A 12,872-nucleotide genomic window follows, 5' to 3' on the forward strand; every position below is an offset into this window, starting at 1 on the left:
CATCAGCCCCTCTGCTCAGCGGGGAGCCTGCTTCCCTTCCTCTCTCTCTGCCTGCCTCTCTGTCTACTTGTGATCTCTGTCTGTCAAATAATAAATAAAAATCTACCAAAAAAAAAAAAAAAAGACTCTGGTGGTCAAATGCCTCTTCGGGGGTCACAATATCTTGAATAAGGAAGGAGCTCTCTTCAGCAGTCGACTGATGAATGGGATGATGGTGTCAGCATCCTGACTCCCATACCCAATTTGGAAAGGGGAAGCTCCCCACTGTCCTTCAGGACCTTCTTTTCAGTGGCTGAATCCTTGCTTCCCTGTACAACTTACCTTGGCCTTCCTTCGTTTTCGTCATTGTTCCCTGGGTCTCTGTTGGAGGGCGTCTTCCACCCAGCAGAATCTGAGCAATCCTTGACTGATGGAGTTAACCACAGAAATGACAATGACTGAATTTCTCTATGGGAGTTCAGGTTCTTGGGGGCTTCATAGAGAAGGCACCCTAGGGACAGAAAAGTGATGACTGCAGGGAATAAAGAAAGAGAAAGAGACATTGTCAACTCCCCAGCCAACACCGAGGCCTGAATAGGAAGAGTGTTTTACTTATTCCCAGGTTATAGCACGAAATACAGGTAGTATTAGTAAGGTGCAGTCCGTGTGTCATCTCAAAGAAGACTAGAAGGAATGGAATGTGCAGGAATATTCTATTTATGTATACTAAATCATTAATATCTTATGACCTGGTCTTATTCTAATTAGATTATTTTGCTACTTTATTTGGATGGGTCATTCAAATAAACAAAAGCACGTTTTTTCTCCTCTCTTGAAAGAAGACATGCCTGGGGAATGAGGCCCGCAGTATTTCTAGACTTTATTATAGATAATCTAGATGCAAGCTCCCATTGAGGCACATCCTTCCTTATTACTAAAACTAAAGGAAACAGCAGCCAGCAGCTTTCAGTCTTTGGGCCGTCCAAGACAGGATGCTGTGGCTCTGGGTAGTTGGTGCTCACTGAGCCTCAGCTGGGGGCGGCCCAAGGCAGGGCAGCTACCCCCCCCCCCCCCCCCACGCCTGCCAAGCTGGCTTTGGGTGGGCGGCACCGGGCGGGGAGAGGCGCGGCCCGGGGCGGGGCTCCCCTGAGCTCTCCACCCGCCCGGCCAGTGCTCCCGCCGAGTCCCAGCAGCAAAGGCCTGGCTGAGACGCCGCAGGTTGGGGGGAGCCGCGTGAGTCGCGGCGACGGAGCTGGGTAGAAAAGGTGCCTCCGTCGGAGCACTGGGCTTAGGCTGCGCGGGGACTCCGAGGGCTGAGCGGTCCCGGGAGCGCAAGGTTCCGTAGGGGCCAGGAAGTCCCCTGAACCACTGCGCGGGTCTGCGGGAGCCGGAGGTAAGCTTCGGGCTTTTGACTTTCGAGGAGCAGTCCTGGGGAGCCAGGGCTCTGAGCTCGAGTGCTTTTTGTTCCTGGGGGCTCAGAGCATCAGTCTGGGGACAATTCCACCAGGGGACCGTGCCCAGGAAAGGGCTGGAGGGGATTTCTGGAGCTGGGGAAGAGGAGCGAGCGCTGTCCGCCTCACCAATACCCAGCGGCAGCGAGAGGTCCACCCTCCTTCTTCCGCCCCGGGGGACGTGGCGCCGGAGTGGGCATCAGGGGGTCTCGGGCTCCCCGGGCTACTGGCCTCCGCGCGCTGGCCCGCTTGCAGGCAAAGTTTGCCTCTCTGGGTCCAGCTAGCTCTCGTGACCCCGCAGTTCTTCCTCTGCTTGCCCTCCAGCTGCAGCCGCCTGACCATGGAGTCCCCGGTCCAGATCTTCCGCGGGGAGCCGAGCCCCACCTGCTCCCCGAGCACCTGCCTGCTCCCGAACGGCAGCTGGCTGCAGGACTGGGCCGAGGCGGACCGCAACAGCAGCGGGGGCTCCGAGGGCGCGCCGCTGGAGTCCGCGCACATCTCTCCCGCCATCCCAGTCATCATCACGGCAGTCTACTCCGTGGTGTTCGTCGTGGGCTTGGTGGGCAACTCTCTGGTCATGTTCGTGATCATCCGGTGAGTGCGGGATCCGGGCGCCGCAGTGGGTGGGGTCTGGAGGGAAGGTCGGGCTCTGCCGCCAGGACTGGAGGAGTCCTTGCGGGGACCCCGGAGATTCTCAGAGGGTGGCCTCCTTGAAGTAAAGGATTTCCAGGAAGAGTTTTGGGTGGGGAGCTGCGAGATTCACATGGGGCGAATCGCTCAGCCAGGGGCGATTTGAACGTTTGAATGACCCTCCTCTTCACCCACCCCCAACCCTGGCCCCTACTGAAAACAGGCAAAGTACTAGGGTGTGGAGAAAGGTCAGTGTCTTCTGGAAAGGAAGCTAGTTCCTTTGCCTGACTTTTTTGCCTGGCTGCCCACGCCAGTTCGGAGCACTTTGTTCTGTCCTTTGCAAATATTTCTTAAGGTAAAATTCAGGCCCATCGAATGCACTGGAGATAATTCAGAATTTTCTGTGACTCATCAGATTGGTATTATGGTTTATGAGCAAAAGCCAATATACTATTTAGAGTTGTTGGTATCCATGTATGAGCCCTTTTAGTACTGAAATATTTCCTCATTTATTTAGAATATCAGTGATTTTTTGGTAAATAAGCCATCCAATATTTATCCTCTAAAGTGTGGGTAGTGCAGGTTTTCAAAAATTGCTTAACTTTTTATTTTTCATCTAGAGAAGCTGATGGTTCTATTTTATTATTCTTTGGTAGCATTACATTGAAGTCAACTTCTAATTATAAATACCCAAATATCCACCTATATCTGCTAATTTTCTGGTAAGTGAAGCAATTCTTATTTTGGCCTCTTTCAACAACAACAACAACAACAAAAAAACAAGAAAAAGAAAAAAAATCCCAACTTTGCTCTGGATGCCCTTTGATATATATGTATTTTCCTTTCTGGGATCGTTGAGAGTGAATAAGGGGCTTACATTCCTTTGAGAAGTCCCTGTGAAATAAGGGACACAAGTCACTCTTTTCAGAGGCATTGACGGGATGAATAAAAGCTGCGTTTTTGTTTTTAAATTCTAGCTCTATATTTTACATCACCCTTAAGAACATTATCTATAGTAGCATGAGTCTTGGGAAATCATCATAATAAAAAATGCCCATTAAACTGTCTATCTAGGTTTGAGAACGTCAGGTCTTTTATCTTCATCTGCGCTCCAGAACTAAAACCCATCATTTAGGCCTCCGAATACATATTATAAATCTCATTTCACCTACAGTTAGTGTTTGTAGCTTATTAGCCTTGGTTTCCGTAATTGTGTATTGCATTTTTTGGGCATTCGCTCTATGATGAGTAAAGGCTACAGAGGGAGAAAATATTTTAAAACACGTTGTTTTTCCAAATCATTAGTAATTTCAGGGCTGCTCACCTTTAGAGAGAAGATTATAGCAACCAAAAAAGAAAAGACAGCTGTGTTCTCAATTACAGTTAAAAAATTTTTAAAAATCTCTGGTTCGGGGGCTATTGTTTTGTAATAAAACATTATTAAACAAGAAGCTGCTAAGAAAAAAAAACTGTGTTCCTACTTATATTTAAGTGCATGAGCAAAATAAATACATCTTACTGTTATTTGAATGAGCACCTGAAGTTTTGAGTTTGAGAAGAGCTTCTTAGTTGCTTAACAACTGTTTATATAACTGTGCAGAATAGGATCAAAAGGAATGAAGAATCCTAAAATATGTGTAAAGACAACTCCATGGGGAACAGTAGACATGTCAGAATGAAAACAGAATTATAGATTAACTAGGACTTTTAATGGCGAATATGAATATGAATAGAAATAGAAATGAAATGTAAATATACATAACAATTACATATAATTATATATAATGAATAATCACATTATAAATCATAATATGGTACACTTACTAATTAGTCACATATTTATATAACATATGCAGTCTATAATTATATGTGTGTGTGTGTGTGTGTGTGTGTGTGTGTGTGTGTTTGTGTGTATCCAAAAGATACCCAGGACTAAAATTTGTTAAAAGGAGATAAATTCAGCTAAAAATAAAAAAGAAGTTAGCTAGTTCATGTAACAATCATCTATCCTTCCACCCCACTCTTACCTACTTGGAGATGAAATATGAAAAGTGAGGAGTTCTGCTATCATCCTGGAATGCCAATGTACTACTGAAACATTAGTTTGCTTAGAGCTATAGCTAAGAGGATTAAGGAGTATTTGGAGTTGGTTAAGACTGAGACATGGTCAAAGATTTGAATAAAACCTCAGAAGAGAAGTTGGTGGACATGGGTTTATTTTGCTCAGAAGAAGGGACTGAAGACTTGAGAGAGGTGGGTATGGTGTACACATCAGAACTGAGAGCAGAACAGGAGTGAGGATTCATATGTGGATTTGTAATTGATCTTGAGGGCTGAGCAACACTGCTTGAAAAGATGGAGGATCATTTTTGAGAGGAACACTATTTTAAAATACTACACATTGAAAAGAGTCATGGTTCAGCCATCTAGGACATCATTCTAACGATGCTTGGATGTCAGGGCAGATGCAGGTCCGAGATGGCCAGCTCAGACCTGGGGAGTAACTTAGGTTGTGGAAAAAGCTTTGACTGTTTTTAGAGCTGTCTTATCCATAGCTTTCCCATATTGGGTGCCTGAAATGCCACTCAGTATCCTCTGAATATATAATTTCAAAGGTTTTCATCATTTCATACGTACCAACTGCCATAACTGCCTAATATTAGGGCATAGTAACTTTTCATTGTGAAAACCTTAAAATTAAGCACCTAGGTGCTCCCTTCTCACTAGACTTTGGCATTTGTGGTCCTGGGATGGGAGGTTCTTACCTCAGCCCTGGATCTCTACATTTGGCTCCTACAGATACCTCGGGTGTGCCAATGGGTGTAACATTTAAGATCCTAAGCCTGTGTTCTCTCCACCTTGACCTGTGTAGGTCACCTGCAGCGAATGTTGTGATGGCCACCCTCACCCACACCCACATCCTGGATCTTGCCAGGCAGTCTCACCTGTGACATCTAAAACTTCCCTTCTCCTGCAACTTCCATGCATACAGCTGTCTCCATCCCTAGCAGACACGACTAAAACTTGAGGGACACTAAATATATGCCAGATGGGTAAAACTCCCTACTTCATGAGAATCATTTTATTTATTCTTCACAACATAGGTGTATTACTATCCCATTTAACAGATGGTGAAATGAAGGCAAAGGAAGATTAAATAAACCAACAAAGGTCACACCTTGCTGATCATGGAGCCAGGCTGACCCCAGAGCCTGTGCTTTGGCTCACTGTTCAATTCATTGCCCATTATACCATCCAGCAGACCTGTGGATATTTTCTTACTGGGCCGTAAGAATTCATTTGCTCCCAGACTCTCCTTTTCTCTTACCTTGCCTGGACACCATAAACCATCACTGGAGCCTCTCTTGACAATACATTCAGCTGCCTTGCCTTCTTGTCCTTCTGCTGTTGTCTTCCACTGAACCACCACCCTGGATCAAGCTAGTATTTTATCTTCCTGTTCCTATTCCCAGCGAATTGAATGCCGCTGAATAAAATCAATTTTATCTTTGTAAAGATACACTTGAAGGCAAAGTCGCCTCCTTCAAGAGTAGCTGAACCCAAGTCTGCCTAGTGTTTCTGTGTCTCTCTCCTATTTCCAGAAAGAAACAATACCTTTTCCTATTTGTCACTAAAAAACAAAAAAACAAAACCAAAAAAGCAAAAAACGCCAAACTAATTTAATCGGTACTAATTCCTAAGCCCTCCCTGACCATATTTCATCATGGTCAGGGGATGGTCTTAACCCAGTAGTTCGCTGTGACACTAGAGTCTAGCTGCTGGGAATGTTCTCCCTATATATATGCATTGGCAGCCGCCCTCCCTCATATCATCCCATCTCTGTGGAGAATTTTCCTTCTTTGTATCCATAGCAGATCCCTGCTCCTGAGGGTTGAATCTCATCCCCTTGGGCTCTACTGAGGTCTCTGCTGTGTTAGCTAACCCATTTCTATGCTATCTGTAATCTCTCCACTGCTTTTGTCCTTTAAGCTCCTGGACATACTCAAGCATCTGTCATCTTACAGGTAATCAATATCATGACCCTTCCATTTTTCTGAGTTCCCTTACCTAATGTCTTTTCATCCTCCTGTGTATTGTAGGTAAACTTCTTAGAGGGATAATCCTTCTTCTTCATTTTCTTGTCTTTCACATGTTTCTCAGCCTTGCACGCATGGGTTCCCTCCCTGACACTCCTTTACCAAAGCTAGAGCATCATGTTTCAGCTTCTCATTTTGTCTGACTGTCCCTTGATTTCTGTGGAGATTTGATATGCTCGACCAGTCTTATGCCCCTTGCTTTCTCTGATAGCACCCTGTCCTTCACTTCCTGACACATCCTTGGGTTTCGCTTGTCCACAGCACAGCCTACTCTTCTTGTGTTTCTTAATTGGTCATATTTTCCAGAGCCTTCTCAGCTCTTCTATCCTCACTTTGCTCACTCTCTGTATTAGTCAGGATTCATTCAGAACAGTAGAACCAGTAGGAGATATACCTGTGAAGAGATTTGTTGCCAGGAATTGGGTTATGTGTTGGTGGGACTGGCTGAGCAAGTCTGGTGGGAAGGCAGGCATCAGCAGAGGCAGGCTGCTTGTGGCAGGGGGATCTTCTTTCTCAGGGAAACCTTTGCTCTGCCCTATCTTGGTGTGCTAAGGCTGCTGTCACAAAGGTCCACAGACTGGGTGGTTTAAACAACAAATTATTTTCTCACAGGGAGACTAGAAGTCCGAGATCAAGGTGTTGGCAGGGTTGGTTTCTTCTGAGACCTCTCTCCTTGGCTTATAGATGGCTCTTTCCTCCGTGTCCTCTCATGGTCTTCTTTCCATGTGTGTCTGTGTCTTATCTCCTACTTTGGTATAGACACCAGTTAAATTGTATTAGAGCCCGCCCGTATGACCCCATTTTACCTTGATTTTGCCTCACTTTGTCTCTTTGAAGTCTCTATCTTCAAATTCAGTCACATTCTGAGGTAGTGGGGTGTTAGAATTTGAATGCATGTATCTGAGGGGACATAATTCAGCCCTAATCACGGCCTATCCTATTTCTGTTCTCCTTAAGAAAACACTCTCTTCAAGATTCAATTTTCATGAAAATTATGTATATATGTTCTCTTTTGTTTAATTTGAAGGAAAGCATTACTCTTATAAAGGCATACTTCTTTCTAAGTTAAATATAAGGATAAACAAGGAAAAAATTATTAGGACAAAAATAACAGGAATCAAAATTACTTGGTTGTTGGTCTTAAGTTTTGCCTTTTGCTTTTCTCATTAGTTTTCATTAATTCACTGCTACCACAATAAAGACCTCTAGGGAGTCAGTCTTTTGCTACCCTTGCCCTGAGTGTAGAAGACTTTTTCTTCCCTATAGATCAGCCTGGGCAGTGTTGAAATTTCCTAACGGATAGCTTTATAAGAGACATAGGGAAACAAACAAACAAAACAAAACAAAAACAAAAACATAACCATAAAAATACTCTGGAAATGCTTCCATTTCCAGAACTCAAATTTCTTCTCCAAAGGCAGCCAACCTATTCAAGCTTCCTGGACACAGAGGTGGATTTTTGCAAGGGTACCCATTTTCTTGCTTATCAATTAGGGGTCAGAGTGCTTCTTCTCCAAGCCACTGACAGAAATCCTACTCTGCAGAGACCATTTTAGGTCACACTGCATATACAGACTCAGGTCACCCTGAGTTGGTCTGGGCCCCATGGTTGAACTTGTGTCAGTTCTAGGAAACCGTGGCTATCACCGAATTAAGGAAGAAGTGAGTTGACCCAATCAGAATGTCTGATGAGTCTCTTTTCCATCCAGGGAAAAGAGTATCTTTTCCTTCTTGAAGTTCTCATAACAATCACGGCAATTGTATGTACACATATATCATATTCTCTCAAGTGTTACTGTAGCCTACCTTGGATAGTATTGCCAAACTACACCTAGCAAGGCACTGAAGGAAAGGCAGGGGCATATTGGTATAATTAACCTTGTGCTGTTCAATCTCTGACATCTGCCTTATCTCAGGCTTTGATTGAAAAATATGTTCTCATTTATCCTGAGTCCTCTCTTTGGAATCAATGTTGAACATTTCCTCAAAAGTAAGCATAGTGAAGATCCCTCCAGAAATTATTTTCCAAAAGTGCCTATCTTGCATTTCTCTAGGTAATTTTATCATTTCACAAGCTCTTAAAAGAGAGACTTGATTTCATTGCAAGTGATGATATGGATTTGCAAGTGGAACTATTTTCTTCCCTGTGGAACATGAGATTGCAGCTGAAATCCAAATCCTTGTGTTTCAGAGATCAGAAAAGAATCAGCTGTATACAGCCCCCACCCCCCCAAAAAAGGAAAAGAAAGAAAGAAAGTCATCAGGCTTAGAACTCCTAACCTTTAACAGACTCTAGGCAAAATCGTAATCTTCAAAATCACTTCTTGATTCTGTTGACCTTATGAGACTTTACAATTTTTCCTGGTGCCTTTCTTCAACTTAGTTTTAGAAGGGACTTATTTCTGTCTGGGAAATGATTGCCGCTCTCCATTGATCACTCACCTGTATCTCTTGAGTAGCAGTATCTTTCTGTGAGCTGTGTAGTTGACATTTTTTTCACTCCAGATTAACTTCTGGATGCACTCAATTGTCATTGCCCCAGGGGGCTCAGCCTGTCCTCAGTGCAAAAACCTAAGATTGTATGGCTGCAGGACAGTCTTTTTTCTAAAGTTCGGCTTATGTGGTTTCAGTGGTGCAGGCTCAAAACTGTATTAGCAAAAGATTTATTACTCCACAGAAAATCAGCCAGTCTTTCTTTGTTTCTTTCTTTGGAGGGAATACTGACTTATTTCTGAGATAAGGAAAGTTTATGTAAGAGAGGAGATTTTAGGAGTGGGGATAATATTGTAAAAGGGATGTGTGTGTGTGTGTGTGTGTGTAAACACTCACCCCTTCCCTGGTCCAGCAAAGATGAAAGATGAGAAAAACAGAAGGCATGTGATGAATATGTGATAAATTGAGAGATCCCAAAAGACTGGTCTGAAGGTGGGGAAGGGAGGCTTCATACTAAAAACAGCTAGAGTTATGAGTATTTAGAGACCCTCTTTCACAATGGGAACACTCTTCTGAGCGCCTGCTAAGTGTTTACTCACTTAACTTCACAAGACAACGAAACTCTCTCTGCTTACCATGTTGCTTTCCACCCAGTGGGGTGGGGGTCATTTCCTACTGATAAGAGTACAGAGTGGAAGTGTAATCTTTTCTCCTCTCTGCCAGCATCCTGTGGTACCCTTAGCTACTTCAGTTTTCTGTATAAAGTTGGAAAAAATCATCTAAGATATCTGTATACTTCTAAATATCCAGATAGTTGTAGGCTGAGAAACAACATGTCAATCACATGAGATTTACAGTTGTTCTACTGTTGTCAGGCGTGATAAACACTCATGCTGTGTGTACAGCTGAGTACACTAGAACATTGATTCTGGGTGTCAGGACCATGCCTACAGAGGACGAGCAGGTCCTGGCACCTGCTGTAGCAGTGAAATCACTATTCTGCATTCTCCCTCCACCCTGCCTGACAGCCCGCCCCCTGTGCGAGGCGATGCATGTCCACCATTCTGGCTATATACATCACTGCCAGCATGGTCACTGAGGCTGTGACAGCCGTGGAACTCAGGGACACATCTGCTCCTCTGTTTTTTCTATAGCTTTTTCTCTTTGAATATGGAAGAGTAATTCTGGGGAACTGGAGGGACCTGACATCTGAATGAATCTGTGGATTCACGCAGTGAATGTGAATATAGTGAGTATATTCAATTGCAGAGTCAGATGAAACAAGGACCAAATTTCTTTTCCTTCCCTTAAAAATTAATAAGCTATTGCCCCTTAGTAAAGAACCATTGTTTCAATAGTAAATAATCCAAAAAGACACAGCAACTCAATTTTGAGATGAACTGAAAGTTATGTAGAGAATTAATGAAGCAAACTCATTATGTTTTCAACTAAGTTCTTCTGAAAATTCACATCAGTAAAGCCACCATTTCTGATCATTTAAAATATAAAATGTGGAATGCTCTGTATGTGGAAAACATGCCCTGGAAAATGAATAAATCATGCTTGTTGGCAGTGCAGAGAAAAGAATGTTGAAGCATGTCTTTCATTATTCTGGTTGTCCACTCTTGGTTTAAAAGGATTGCATTTTCCCAGGTGTCACAGAAATTTCCTTCTACTGAGCATGTGTGTTAGGGGTCTTCAGAAGCTAGTGCATCTCCGGTCTTGTAAGACAGTGAGTGGCCAGCTTCCTGTGGGTCAGAAGTGTTTGGTCACACTCATTTTCTTCACCAAGACCAAACAGTGATTCTTCAGGTGTATTCTAAAGGCCTATAGGCATTCTCCATACTAAAGGGTTCTATTCAGAAAAATGACCACTCGGGTGTTTGTTTGTTTCATTCTGTTGGAGCTGTGGTTTGAAGGCTACAGATTTTACTCCCTTATGTCCACTAATTTGTGCTCTCAGGCAAGCCAATTACTTCCTCTTTACTCTGTTTCCTCACCCAAACAGGGGGTATTGTTTGTGGGAAAACTGCAACACTATAGTGTACACAACAGCCTTTGTCTATAGATGGGCAGTGTGCTAGTATTCAATATTAGTATTCCTTGACTCATGCCCCATTCCCTCATATCAAATGTTTTTTACCCTCATGGTGCATAGTTACCACACTTATCAGAATAGCTTTCAATCTTTAGCTGCTGGAAGGAGCAGATTCACAGAATCACATAATTTCTCTGAAATTTCTGCCTCTTTAGGAAACTTTTGAATGACAGCCCTGAATGCCTTTCCTGATTAGCTGTGCACTCTGAGAATCCCTGAGAATCATCTCTAAGACTGCTTACTCTTCAGAAGAAGGGGGGCAGTTATATATAATGGGACTGTGAGGCAGTTTACTAGGACCGTGGCAGGTAATGACCACGGCAATGATACCAGCAGCAGGAATGATAGTGAGGACTGGCATCCAGTGATCAATCCACAAATACCAAGTCCTGTGATGAGTACTTTGAGGGATTGTCTCATTTAGTCATCAAGACAACTTTGCCAGATAAAGTTCTCAAGACAGAGTTTGTCCCATAATAAGCCCTCTGTGAACACTCTACATGGTTTTGCCTCTTGGTAAAGGTCCTCTGTGCCCTGACACCCGTTTTCCCAGCTCAGTCAGGTTCTCATTACTGTAGCCATGAAAACCTCTCTCTCCAGATCCTTCTCAAAGTGCAAGATCCTGTCCAGGTTCTGTCTTCTTTAAAATGTGCCCCCATCTCTTCACTACATGCTGATCCTGCCCTGTCTAGTCCTCTGGTTTACGTTGCAATTTTGACTTGGTGGGTTGAAAAGCTCCTCTGGTTACAGTCTGTATATTGGTTTTCTCAGTCATCCTCAATGCCCAGTATATTGTTGTATATGGAGCAGGCACTTAAAAATGTGTTGAAATAATGAAATGATGAATATAGGGGAGGAAGCTTGACTATAACCAGAGAGAAGAGAGGGTGTGTGTGTATTGTCAGCATGGGGGACAATTTCAGGTAAGAACTAAAAATAACTGAAATCAATAAATGGAAAACATGTTTGTATTTAAAGATAGATGGTGATTACCCATCAAGATTATGCTGTCATAAGGCTAAAAGGAGCTCCTGACTAAGGAAGCATCATTTAAATTTAAAATAAAAAAGCACTCGGGCAATGCACCTCAACAGCAAGGGACGCTAATAATTCAAGAATGAGCTTTTCTACCTGTACAGTGTCTGAGCACAGCAGGCATCTGGGAAGGACAAGAAGATGTGACACTCTGTGGCTCAAGGTCACTGTTCCCTTGCTGGTGTCTCATTTTTCTCGGGGCAAGTGCCAGGCTTTCCCAGAAAACCTGTGCAGAGACATTGGTTCCTGATAGCTTAGCAGATAACCTTGTGCATGTATGGCTGCCAGTTCAGAAGCCGCCTCTTAATTCTCTGTAAAGAGAACTCCAGTAGGAAGGTCTTGAATTAAGATACGATGAGGAACATTCCTTACTCCCAGAGACACCCTCTGACATGTAGCCAGGCAGTGACCTTCCTCCTGGCTGGCACCCTGGGTTCTCTGGTTGACCTCTCTTCCCAGCCTGCTCCCTGCTTCCCATCTGGTACACCTTACCATCACTTTCGGGTTTGTAACATTGACAAGTGTAGTGAGGACAGCCCACAGACTTTGCTCTTTTAGTGCCATATGCTCCTGTGGTGTGTACGCTAAAAAGTGCAACCACTCGCTGCCAGCCCACCTCCAGCTTCTCCACATGAGCCAAAACTTCCCACTCAGATGGTGCCATTTTATTTGAAATACTTGCACATTTTTGTAAAGCAGGATGGATGAAATGGAAAATAATTTCATATCTTATCATAGTAAGAAAGCTTACTCCCCCCCCCACCCCAGAGCACATGTGACTAAAAGGAATAGCTACTATCTCGTTTTGATTAAATTAACAAAACCAGAGTGCTCAACCAGACCGTCTTATTATCACAGGGTGGAGGTCTTATTATCAAGGATCTGGTCCAATGTAATACATAAAAGACTGTTAGTAAATATTTGTTGAACTTATAGTTTATTCACTAGTTTGAATTATACCTGTCATTTCTCTCTTTTTGTGTGGTAGGTTTATAAGTATGTGTCTTCCAGAACCCTGGGAGAGGGGCCTTGCCTTGCTGCCCCTTTCAGATCATCCCATGGAGTCCCCACCTTTGCCAACATTAGAAACATCATGTTAGGATGCCTGGGTGGCGCAGACAATTAGGCGTCTGCCTTTGGCTTAGATCT

The 12,872-nt window shown here is 43.6% G+C and overlaps 1 protein-coding gene across 1 annotated transcript in view; it reads left to right on the forward strand.

Moving 5' to 3' along the window:
• The first annotated feature begins 1,175 nt into the window (after window positions 1-1,175).
• The window catches only part of OPRK1 (opioid receptor kappa 1), a 30,641-nt gene continuing 18,944 nt past the window's right edge, over window positions 1,176-12,872 (forward strand). The window contains exons 1-2 of the mRNA XM_045980927.1: window positions 1,176-1,372; window positions 1,755-2,024. Coding sequence (XP_045836883.1) covers window positions 1,771-2,024 — 254 coding nt within the window. The 5' untranslated portion in view covers window positions 1,176-1,372; window positions 1,755-1,770. The remainder of the gene's footprint in view (window positions 1,373-1,754; window positions 2,025-12,872) is intronic.

This window comes from Meles meles, chromosome 1 (genome assembly GCF_922984935.1).
Source record: "Meles meles chromosome 1, mMelMel3.1 paternal haplotype, whole genome shotgun sequence".
Taxonomy (NCBI): Eukaryota; Metazoa; Chordata; class Mammalia; order Carnivora; family Mustelidae; genus Meles; species Meles meles.